Below are 12,500 nucleotides of genomic sequence, written 5' to 3' on the forward strand. Positions count from 1 at the left end.
TTCCAGCATAAAGCATGACCTCCTCATGACTCGTCCGTGTTCCACTTTTTATTTGTATAAAGTTGTAAAAATGAAAAAAAGTGTTAAAAGAAAATGTAGATTTAGATTAAATTATAAGTGATTAATGAATTAATTAATTATTATAAATTATTAAATATTCAAACCAAATGAGGGAAGAAAGGGTTGATGATTTTCAAAATAAAGGTTTTAGGAAATGAACGTGACATTCTTGTAAAGTCTGAAAGAATCAATAAAGTTGATTCAAAGTGTTTGTTTCTGCTGCACTGGTTTAAATAAAGTTTATTCAAAGTGTTCTGTTGTAAATGTCACGCGTTGAAACTTTGCACTTATAGAAAAATAAATAAAGTTTCTTTCTGCTGTAAATTTGTTTTGATGTGAAATAAAATTTAAAAAAATGGAGACGATTCAGAAACGTTCTTAAATACCAAGATTATATATATATATATATATATATATATATATATATATATATATATATATATAATATATATAATATTATATATATATATATATGTATATGTATGTATGTGTATATATATTTATTATCAGATAAATCTTAATAAATGAATATATATATATAGTTATATTTGTATATATTGTATTTATAAATACAGTATATATATATAATAACATATATATATAATATATATATATATATATATATATATATATATATATATATATATATATACTATTTAGGTTTTATATAATTGAAAGTCATGTATTTACATTTATTGAGTAAACTAAAACATGTTCGGTTTAATTTATTTTTCATTTAATTTAATTTATATTTATTTAGGTTTGATTGATAGTTTTGAGAATATTTTTGTTAATATTTATTATTGTTTTATTTCATGTAATCATTTTATTAAATGTATGTTATTTTCATTTAGGTTTTTTAATTTTATTCATGAGTCGGTTTGTTTTTATTATAAGTTATTTTTTATTTATTAAAGTCTTAATACTTTTATTACATTTATTTAATTGTTTAATTTATTTTAAATTCTCTATATTTGTCATTGATTTATTATATATTATATTTATTATTATTTAATAACTGATCTCTGAGGACTTCTCTGCTTCAGGCGGAACCTTCGTGCTGGTGTTTGTAGTTTCCAGTCGGACTCAGTTCCCCGGTGCTCCTCCATGTGTTGTGTCTCTCTCCGCTCCGCTCCTCCCGGTGTGTCTCGCTGTGTGTGTGTGTATTCACGGTAGTCTCTCCGTTCCCCGGTCCAGCCCGCTGTTACCGGACATCATGCCGGTCGGCGGCAGCGCTCTGTTCTCCGGGTTCCGGGTTCTGGGTCTCTACTCCGGCCACGTGCCGCACGCGCTCCGGTACCACCAGAAGCACCGGGAGTTCTACGTGGTGACGGCGGTCGGTAGAAGCTTCCACACGTACAACGTAAGAACCGTTAACTTTATATGACGTAAGAACCGTTAACTGTATATGACGTAGGGAGATGTTTACAGAGATAATACGTCATGTTTTCTTTATGTTGTGATGGGTTTAAAATGTACTGCGCATGTTTGTCCTCTGACGGCTTCCGTACAGACTGTCAACACACACACACACACATAAAAACACACACACACACACACACACACACACACACACACACACACACAGACACAGACACACACACACACACACACACACACACACACACACAGAAACACACACACACACACTAATAATATATATGATTTTGGGGGGCTGTGATCAGCTGATGTGTGTATGATTTGGGGGGCTGTGATCAGCTGATGTGTGTATGATTTGGGGAGCAGTGATCAGCTGATGTGTGTATGATTTGGGGAGCAGTGATCAGCTGATGTGTGTATGATTTTGGGAGCAGTGATCAGCTGATGTGTGTATGATTTGGGGAGCTGTGATCAGCTGATGTGTGTATGATTTGGGGGGCTGTGATCAGCTGATGTGTGTATGATTTGGGGGGCTGTGATCAGCTGATGTGTGTATGATTTGGGGAGCAGTGATCAGCTGATGTGTGTATGATTTGGGGAGCAGTGATCAGCTGTTTGTGTATGATTTGGGGAGCAGTGATCAGCTGATGTGTATATATTAGGAGCAGTGATCAGCTGATGTGTGTATGATTTGGGGAGCTGTGATCAGCTGATGTGTGTATGATTTGGGGAGCTGTGATCAGCTGATGTGTGTATGATTTGGGGAGCAGTGATCAGCTGATGTGTGTATGATTTGGGGAGCAGTGATCAGCTGATGTGTGTATGATTTGGGGAGCTGTGATCAGCTGATGTGTGTATGATTTGGGGAGCTGTGATCAGCTGATGTGTGTATGATTTGGGGAGCTGTGATCAGCTGATGTGTGTATGATTTGGGAGCAGTGATCAGCTGATGTGTGTATGATTTGGGGAGCTGTGATCAGCTGATGTGTGTATGATTTGGGGCTGTGATCAGCTGATGTGTGTATGATTTGGGGAGCTGTGATCAGCTGATGTGTGTATGATTTGGGGAGCTGTGATCAGCTGATGTGTGTATGATTTGGGGAGCAGTGATCAGCTGATGTGTGTATGATTTGGGGAGCAGTGATCAGCTGATGTGTGTTGATGTTTTCCAGGTGAACAGGCTGGGGATCGTTGCTGTCAGTGAGTAAACATTTAACATTTCAATATTTAAATCTGTTTGTGTGCTGCTGCTCTGAGAGTTCTGCTCTCTGATTGGCTGCCGTGTCGTGCCGTAACGCTGTGTGTGGTGGTTGCCTAGGTAACAGCCTGCCCGATGACATCAGCTGTATGGCAGCAGACAGGATGTTGGTGTTCGCCGCCGCGGGCCGAGACATCAGCGCCTTCGCTCGCAACAAAGAGGCAAGAAAACTTTATTTAAAAAACACAGTTCTGATTATTTAAAGGCATACTATGCACAGCATAGAGAAACACACACAGACACCCCCTACAGGCTGACTAGTGAACTACAGGCTGACTAGTGAACTACAGCTGTAGTCAGCCTGTAGTTCACTAGTCAGCCTGTAGTTCAGTAGTCAGCCTGTAGTTCAGTAGTCAGCCTGTAGTTCAGTAGTCAGCCTGTAGTTCAGTAGTCAGCCTGTAGTTCACTAGTCAGCCTGTAGTTCACTAGTCAGCCTGTAGTTCACTAGTCAGCCTGTAGTTCACTAGTTAGCCTGTAGTTCACTAGTTAGCCTGTAGTTCACTAGTCAGCCTGTAGTTCACTAGTCAGCCTGTAGTTCAGTAGTCAGCCTGTAGTTCACTAGTCAGCCTGTAGTTCACTAGTCAGCCTGTAGTTCACTAGTCAGCCTGTAGTTCACTAGTCAGCCTGTAGTTCACTAGTCAGCCTGTAGTTCAGTAGTCAGCCTGTAGTCCAGTAGTCAGCCTGTAGTTCAGTAGTCAGCCTGTAGTCCAGTAGGCAGCCTGTAGTCCAGTAGGCAGCCTGTAGTTCAGTAGTCAGCCTGTAGTCCAGTAGTAGGCAGCCTGTAGTTCACTAGTCAGCCTGTAGTCCAGTAGTCAGCCTGTAGTCCAGTAGGCAGCCTGTAGTTCAGTAGTCAGCCTGTAGTCCAGTAGGCAGCCTGTAGTTCAGTAGTCAGCCTGTAGGGGGCATCTTCTAGAGAAACGTTGAACTGAAACGTAGTTTTCTCTCTGTACAGGTGGTGATGCGTTACCATGGACACAGGCAGGAAGTGCGTCTGCTGCTTCCTCTGGGCGATCAGCTGATCTCAGCCGACGCTGGTGGTGATGTCATCGTGTGGGACGTCCAGGGAGGAGGTGAGGGGGCAGTTTCAGTTGTTACCCATCATGCCTTGCTCTCTCTCTCTGAGACGTGTTACCCATCATGCCTTGCTCTCTCTCTCTGAGACGTGTTACCCATCATGCCTTGCTCTCTCTCTCTGAGACGTGTTACCCATAATGCCTTGCTCTCTCTCTCTCTCTCAGACGAGTACCTGCGGCTGCAGTTTGACTCCGCCTCCTTCGACGTGTCGGCCATGATGCATCCCAGCACCTACCTGAACAAGGTGCTGCTGGGAAGCTCCCAGGGTGCACTGCAGCTCTGGAACATCAAGACCAGGTTAGCTTAGCATGTTAGCATCTTAGCATCTTAAAGGTCCCATGGCTAAGGTCTATATAAAGAGACTTCAGATACAGTATTAGGGGACCACTAAGGTCTATATAAAAGAGACTTCAGATACAGTATTAGGGGACCACTAAGGTCTATATAAAAGAGACTTCAGATACAGTATTAGGGGACCACTAAGGTCTATATAAAAGAGACTTCAGATACAGTATTAGGGACCACTAAGGTCTATATAAAAGAGACTTCAGATACAGTATTAGGGGACCACTAAGGTCTATATAAAAGAGACTTCAGATACAGTATTAGGGACCACTACGGTCTATATAAAAGAGACTTCAGATACAGTATTAGAGGACCACTAAGGTCTATATAAGAGACTTCAGATACAGTATTAGGGGACCACTAAGGCCTATATAAAAGAGACTTCAGATACAGTATTAGGGACCACTAAGGTCTATATAAAAGAGACTTCAGATACAGTATTAGGGGACCACTAAGGCCTATATAAAAGAGACTTCAGATACAGTATTAGGGACCACTAAGGTCTATATAAAAGAGACTTCAGATACAGTATTAGAGGACCACTAAGGTCTATATAAAAGAGACTTCAGATACAGTATTAGGGGACCACTAAGGTCTATATAAAGAGACTTCAGATACAGTATTAGAGGACCACTAAGGTCTATATAAAAGAGACTTTAGATACAGTATTAGAGGACCACTAAGGTCTATATAAAAAAGACTTTAGATACAGTATTAGGGGACCACTAAGGCCTTATATAAAAGAGACTTCAGATACAGTATTAGGGACCACTAAGGTCTATATAAAAGAGACTTCAGATACAGTATTAGGGGACCACTAAGGTCTAAAAGAGACTTCAGATACAGTATTAGGGGACCACTAAGGCCTATATAAAAGAGACTTCCGATACAGTATTAGGGGACCACTAAGGTCTATATAAAGAGACTTCAGATACAGTATTAGAGGACCACTAAGGCCTATATAAAAGAGACTTCAGATACAGTATTAGGGGACCACTAAGGTCTATATAAAAGAGACTTCAGATACAGTATTAGAGGACCACTAAGGCCTATATAAAAGAGACTTCAGATACAGTATTAGGGGACCACTAAGGCCTATATAAAAGAGACTTCAGATACAGTATTAGAGGGACCACTAAGGTCTATATAAAAGAGACTTCAGATACAGTATTAGGGGACCACTAAGGTCTATATAAAAGAGACTTCAGATACAGTATTAGGGGACCACTAAGGCCTATATAAAAGAACTACTTCGATACAGTATTAGGGGACCACTAAGGTCTATATAAAGAGACTTCAGATACAGTATTAAGGGGCCACTAAGGTCTATATAAAAAGAGACTTCAGATACAGTATTAGGGGACCACTAAGGTCTATATAAAAGGGACTTCAGATACAGTATTAGGGGACCACTAAGGTCTATATAAAGAGACTTCAGATACAGTATTAGGGGACCACTAAGGTCTATATAAAAGAGACTTCAGATACAGTATTAGGGGACCACTAAGGTCTATATAAAAGAGACTTCAGATACAGTATTAGGGGACCACTAAGGTCTATATAAAGAGACTTCAGATACAGTATTAGGGGACCACTAAGGTCTATATAAAGAGACTTCAGATACAGTATTAGGGGACCACTAAGGCTCTATATAAAAGAGACTTCAGATACAGTATTAGGGGACCACTAAGGTCTATATAAAAGAGACTTCAGATACAGTATTAAGGGGACCACTAAGGTCTATATAAAAGAGACTTCAGATACAGTATTAGGGGACCACTAAGGTCTATATAAAAGAGACTTCAGATACAGTATTAGAGGGACCACTAAGGTCTATATAAAAGAGACTTCAGATACAGTATTAGGGGACCACTAAGGTCTATATAAAAGAGACTTCAGATACAGTATTAGGGGACCACTAAGGTCTATATAAAAGAGACTTTGGATACAGTATTAGGGGACCACTAAGGTCTATATAAAAGAGACTTCAGATATAGGTGACTAGCTGCACTTCAGATACAGTATTAGGGGACCACTAAAGGGTCTATATAAAAAGAGACTTCAGATACAGTATTAGAGGACCACTAAGGTCTATATAAAAGAGACTTTAGATACAGTATTAGAGGACCACTAAGGTCTATATAAAAGAGACTTTAGATACAGTATTAGGGGGACCACTAAGGCTTATATAAAAGAGACTTCAGATACAGTATTAGAGGACCACTAAGGCCTATAAAAGAGACTTCAGATACAGTATTAGGGGGACGCCAAGGCCTATATAAAAGAGACTTCAGATACAGTATTAGGGGACCGCTAAGGTCTATATAAAAGAGACTTCAGATACAGTATTAGGGGACCACTAAGGCCTATATAAAAGAGACTTCAGATACAGTATTAGGGGACCACTAAGGTCTATATAAAAGAGACTTCAGATACAGTATTAGGGGACCACTAAGGCCTATATAAAAGAGACTTCGATACAGTATTAGGGGACCACTAAGGTCTATATAAAGAGACTTCAGATACAGTATTAGGGGACCACTAAGGTCTATATAAAGAGACTTCAGATACAGTATTAGGGGACCACTAAGGTCTATATAAAGAGACTTCAGATACAGTATTAGGGGACCACTAAGGTCTATATAAAGAGACTTCAGATACAGTATTAGGGGACCACTAAGGTCTATATAAAAGAGACTTCAGATACAGTATTAGGGGACCACTAAGGTCTATATAAAGAGACTTCAGATACAGTATTAGGGGACCACTAAGGTCTATATAAAAGAGACTTCAGATACAGTATTAGGGGACCACTAAGGTCTATATAAAAGAGACTTCAGATACAGTATTAGGGGACCACTAAGGTCTATATAAAAGAGACTTCAGATACAGTATTAGGGACCACTAAGGTCTATATAAAAGAGACTTCAGATACAGTATTAGGGGACCACTAAGGTCTATATAAAAGAGACTTCAGGTACAGTATTAGGGGACCACTAAGGTCTATATAAAAGAGACTTCAGATACAGTATTAGGGGACCACTAAGGTCTATATAAAAGAGACTTCAGATACAGTATTAGGGGACCACTAAGGTCTATATAAAGAGACTTCAGATACAGTATTAGGGGACCACTAAGGTCTATATAAAAGAGACTTCAGATACAGTATTAGGGGACCACTAAGGTCTATATAAAGAGACTTCAGATACAGTATTAGGGGACCACTAAGGTCTATATAAAAGGATCCAAAGAGCACCATGTCATGGAGCTTTTAAGATCTCATCATGTCAGTCTCAGCATCATCCTAATTTCCTTCCCTTTTCTTCTGTTTCTCCCTTACCTTCTTATATATCTGTTAGCTTTGTTAGCAGACATAATCACATTAAAATAATAATAATAATAATAATAATAATAATAATAATAATAATAATAATAATAATAATAATAATAATAATAATAATAATATAATGATGTTGTGTGTGTTTCAGTAAGTTGGTGTTTACGTTCCCCGGCTGGTCAGCAGGAGTCACCTCTCTGCAGCAGGTCAGTCTCTCAGCTCTCTCTAGCTGCTCCTCAGCGCCCTTAAACTCACTCTTCTTCTCCTCCTCTTGTCTCCTCCTCTCCTCCACTTGCCTCCGCCATTTCTCCACTTGTCTCCTCCTCTTGCCTCCTCCATTCCTCCAATTGTCTCCTCCTCTCCTCCTCTTGCTCCCTCCATTTCTCCACTTGTCTCCTCCACTTGACTCCTCATCTCCTCCTCTTGCCTCCTCCATTCCTCCACTTGTCTCCTCCTCTTGCTCCCCCCATTCCTCCACTTGCCTCCTCCACTCCTCATCTCCTCCACTTGCCTCCTCCATGTGTCCCAAGTGCTTTTATTTTGAAAGGAACATTAATAATATAAAATAAAAATTAATTATTTGTTTCCCAGAGTCCCGCGGTGGACGTGGTCGGCGTCGGCACGGCAACAGGACGCATCATCATTCACAACATCCGATTGGACGAGACGCTGATGAGCTTCACACAGGACTGGGGACCAATCACCTCGCTCGCTTTCAGAACAGGTACAGCTCTCTCTATTGATGTATTATCAACCTGGAACCTATTTCCCCATGGTTTAGTGTCTGTGTGACTGATGGGAAAACAATCTTTAAACTGGTCCAGTATGTATAAATGTTACCGCCAAACCCACCAGACTATAATAGACAAATAATCAGGTCTTTTAGCGTGTATAGAGCCAGCATATTTCCACCAGACTCCATGTAAATAATCAGGTCTTTTAGCGTGTATAGAGCCAATCATATACACCATTAACTAATGTAAATATTTTAGTGTATAGAGCCAGTATATTCAACAGACTCCATGTAAATATCAGGTTAAGGTATAGTATTTACCAGACTCCATGTAAATAATCAGGCTTTTAAGTGTGTATGTAGACATATTTCCACAGACTCCAGTGTAAATAATCAGGTGTTTAGCGTAATAGAGCCAGTTTTTCAGACTCCATTATAATCAGGACTTTTAGTGTGTATAGAGCCAGTATATTTCCACAACTCCATGTAAATAATCAGGGCTTTTAGGGGTAGCGGTATAGAGTCAATATTTAATTAGACTCATGGGTATCAGACTTTAGATATTTCCACCAGACTCCATGTAAATAATCAGGACTTTTATCATCGTAAAACACACTTCATTCAAAAGTGGACAGAAACTAAATAAAACTACCAAAAGCCGTCTTGGTTCATCTTTCCACTGTTCCAACAATCACCACTCTGGTTTGGTTGAAATAAAGCCTTAATTCACCCATTTACATGTGGAGATATGCTGGCTCTATACAGGCTCAAAGTCCTGATTATTTACATGGAGTCTGGTGGAGATATGCTGGCTCTATACAGTTTAAAAGTCCTGATTATTTACATGGATTCTGGTGGAGATATGCTGGCTCTATAACGCTAAAAGTCCTGATTATTTACATGGAGTCTGGTGGAGATATGCTTGCTCTATACAGGCTAAAAGTCCCATTATTTGACATGGAGTCTGGTGGAGATATGCGGCCACTATACACGCTTAAAAGTCCTGATTATTTACATGGAGTCTGGTGGAGATATGCTGGCTCTATACACGCTAAAAGTCCTGATTATTTACATGGAGTCTGGTGGAGTTTGGTGATGGTGATTTCGGGGCTGTTTCATGTTAAACTAAAAGGATCTTACTCTTTAACTAAAAGGTCTATCTCTGTAGGGATCCATCCCATAATGTTGTCAGACACTTAGAATAATAATGTGAGTCTGTCAGCAGCAACAACAGAACTTTTAGGGACTCTAACTGCTGCTGAACATTAGTCCTGTAGGGTTACATTACAGCGTTCTCGTCATAGATTTCACTCAGTAAGATAAAAAATAATTACACTTTAATATCTCTGTCTGTCTGTCTGTCTGTCTGTCTGTCTGTCTGTCTGTCTGTCTGTCTGTCTGTCTGTCTGTCTGTCTGTCTGTCTGTCTGTCTGTCTGTCTGTCAGACGGTCCTCCCATCGTGGCGTCTGCTAGTCCTCAGGGCCACATTGCATTCTGGGACCTGGAGCGCCGTCAGCTGGTCACTCAGCTGAGACACGCCCACAGCACGGCCGTCGCCGCGGCAACCTTTGTCCACAGAGAGCCGCTATTGGTCACCAACGGAGCGGACAACGCCATCAAGGTGAGACTTTATTTCTGAGTGCTAACCCTTCAGTCCCATCAGCTACTAAAGAGAGAGAGACATGCACTGGCTAGATGGGCCTCCTGGGCGAGCCTATAGCCTACTCCTAGGTGGGCCTCCTGGGCGAGCCTATAGCCTACTCCTAGATGGGCCTCCTGGGCGAGCCTATAGCCTACTCCTAGGTGGGCCTCCTGGGCGAGCCTATAGCCTACTCCTAGGTGGGCCTCCTGGGCGAGCCTATAGCCTACTCCTAGGTGGGCCTCCTGGGCGAGCCTATAGCCTACTCCTAGATGGGCCTCCTGGGCGAGCCTATAGCCTACTCCTAGGTGGGCCTCCCGGGGCAGCCTATAGCCTACCCCTAGATGGGCCCCTACAGCCTATAGCCTACTCCTAGGTGGGCCTCCTGGGCGAGCCTATAGCCTACTCCTAGGTGGGCCTCCTGGGCGAGCCTATAGCCTACTCCTAGATGGGCCTCCTGGGCGAGCCTATAGCCTACTCCTAGGTGGGCCTCCTGGGCGAGCCTATAGCCTACTCCTAGATGGGCCTCCTGGGCGAGCCTATAGCCTACTCCTAGGTGGGCCTCCTGGGCGAGCCTATAGCCTACTCCTAGGTGGGCCTCCTGGGCGAGCCTATAGCCTACTCCTGGTTGCTTGGCAACAGTAAACTGAAATTCTCCCGTTCTACCTTCTAGCACGTCTTAAAAGTCCCTTCAGAGGTATTATTAAGTCACAAGAATTGGGATTTAAAAGTATTTATTTCTTGATAAAAGTAACAAAATATATGAGATAAAATGCCAAATATATCCGATATGTACAGAAATACGATGTCCTGAAGATATGGACAGAAATATGATGTCCTGAAGATATGGACAGAAATATGATGTCCTGAAGATATGGACAGAAATATGATGTCCTGAAGATATGGACAGAAATACGATGTCCTGAAGATATGGACAGAAATATGATGTCCTGAAGATATGGACAGAAATATGATGTCCTGAAGATATGGACAGAAATACGATGTCCTGAAGATATGGACAGAAATACGATGTCCTGAAGATATGGACAGAAATATGATGTCCTGAAGATATGGACAGAAATACGATGTCCTGAAGATATGGACAGAAATATGATGTCCTGAAGATATGGACAGAAATATGATGTCCTGAAGATATGGACAGAAATATGATGTCCTGAAGATATGGACAGAAATATGATGTCCTGAAGATATGGACAGAAATACGATGTCCTGAAGATATGGACAGAAATATGATGTCCTGAAGATATGGACAGAAATATGATGTCCTGAAGATATGGACAGAAATATGATGTCCTGAAGATATGGACAGAAATACGATGTCCTGAAGATATGGACAGAAATATGATGTCCTGAAGATATGGACAGAAATACGATGTCCTGAAGATATGGACAGAAATACGATGTCCTGAAGATATGGACAGAAATATGATGTCCTGAAGATATGGACAGAAATACGATTTCCTGAAGCTTGAATTATTTTCTTTGACTCGAGCCACTACCTTCCGTCACGCTACCTTCACTCTGATTGGCTGTTGCTTTGTCGCATCGCTCATTATCTGCATAAAATAGACTTCTTGTCTATTTGCCAGTGAGCTTGTCACTGGCAAACGGCCCCTCCCATTGAAAATGAGGAGATTTGCCGTTTGTGTAACGAGAATTTAGGAATAAAAGAATAAAAGGCCCCATTTCAGGTTCCCAGTCCATATTCCAAAAGAAGGATCCAATTAGGACTACCGCTGTCTGAAAATCCTGGTTAGCTGATTGGATAAACCATCTGTCTATCACCACCAACCAACGCTGATTGGCCGGTCGTTAGGCTAACGGCTCCAAATGTTCTCCATCTCAAGATGCCAGACTGATCTGGGAGGAGATCTGGATCTCAGAGACCAGGTCCCACCAGGTTAGGTTTACGGAGCTGCAGCATTTACCCAGAGACTGCTGTTGATTTCCTGTCACTAAACACGTAAACTCTGACCTATTCTCAGCTCTCTCTCGCTCTCATTTTCACTCTCAGCTGGTCCTTAAAGCTCCAGTGTGTAACGGGTTGAGTTGTTTGCCCGTTCACCAACTCGTCCTTTTCATGAATACTTACCTCCATCATCAGCTCCAAGGATTCCTATTGGTTGAGATTTAACATTAGTGTTATCATGAACTGGGCTACACGCTCCATATTCATGTTCATCTAGAAATATGTTAGCTGGTAAGAGACAGACAGGACACACTGCTCTACCTTTATGTGTGTGTGTGTGTCTCTGTGTGTGTGTGTGTGTCTCTGTGTGTGTGTGTGTCTGTCTCTGTGTGTGTGTGTGTGTGTGTGTCTCTGTGTGTGTGTGTGTGTGTCTGTGTGTGTGTGTGTGTCTCTGTGTGTGTGTGTCTGTCTCTGTGTGTGTGTGTGTGTGTGTGTGTGTGTTTGTGTCTCTCTGTGTGTGTGTGTGTGTGTGTGTGTGTGTGTGTGTGTTTGTGTCTCTCTGTGTGTGTGTGTGTGTGTGTGTGTGTGTGTGCTCTCTGTGTGTGTGTGTGTGTGTGTGTGTGTGTCTCTGTGTGTGTGTGTGTGTGTGTGTGTGTGTGTGTGTGTGTGTGTGTTTCTGTGTGACAGGATGAGTAATGATGGATATGTGTGTGTTGTCCAGGTGTGGATATTTGACCAGGAAGG

At 41.5% G+C, this 12,500-nt stretch overlaps 1 protein-coding gene across 1 annotated transcript in view; it reads left to right on the top strand.

Moving 5' to 3' along the window:
* The first annotated feature begins 1,115 nt into the window (after positions 1 to 1,115).
* The window catches only part of wdr36 (WD repeat domain 36), a 23,036-nt gene continuing 11,651 nt past the window's right edge, over positions 1,116 to 12,500 (top strand). The window contains exons 1-9 of the mRNA XM_039779456.1: positions 1,116 to 1,423; positions 2,613 to 2,640; positions 2,759 to 2,859; positions 3,651 to 3,768; positions 3,937 to 4,069; positions 7,606 to 7,660; positions 8,046 to 8,178; positions 9,633 to 9,808; positions 12,478 to 12,500. The exon at positions 12,478 to 12,500 is cut by the window's right edge and continues 98 nt beyond it. Coding sequence (XP_039635390.1) covers positions 1,277 to 1,423; positions 2,613 to 2,640; positions 2,759 to 2,859; positions 3,651 to 3,768; positions 3,937 to 4,069; positions 7,606 to 7,660; positions 8,046 to 8,178; positions 9,633 to 9,808; positions 12,478 to 12,500 — 914 coding nt within the window. The 5' untranslated portion in view covers positions 1,116 to 1,276. The remainder of the gene's footprint in view (positions 1,424 to 2,612; positions 2,641 to 2,758; positions 2,860 to 3,650; positions 3,769 to 3,936; positions 4,070 to 7,605; positions 7,661 to 8,045; positions 8,179 to 9,632; positions 9,809 to 12,477) is intronic.

This window comes from Perca fluviatilis, chromosome 17, assembly GCF_010015445.1.
Source record: "Perca fluviatilis chromosome 17, GENO_Pfluv_1.0, whole genome shotgun sequence".
NCBI classification, from domain to species: domain Eukaryota; kingdom Metazoa; phylum Chordata; class Actinopteri; order Perciformes; family Percidae; genus Perca; species Perca fluviatilis.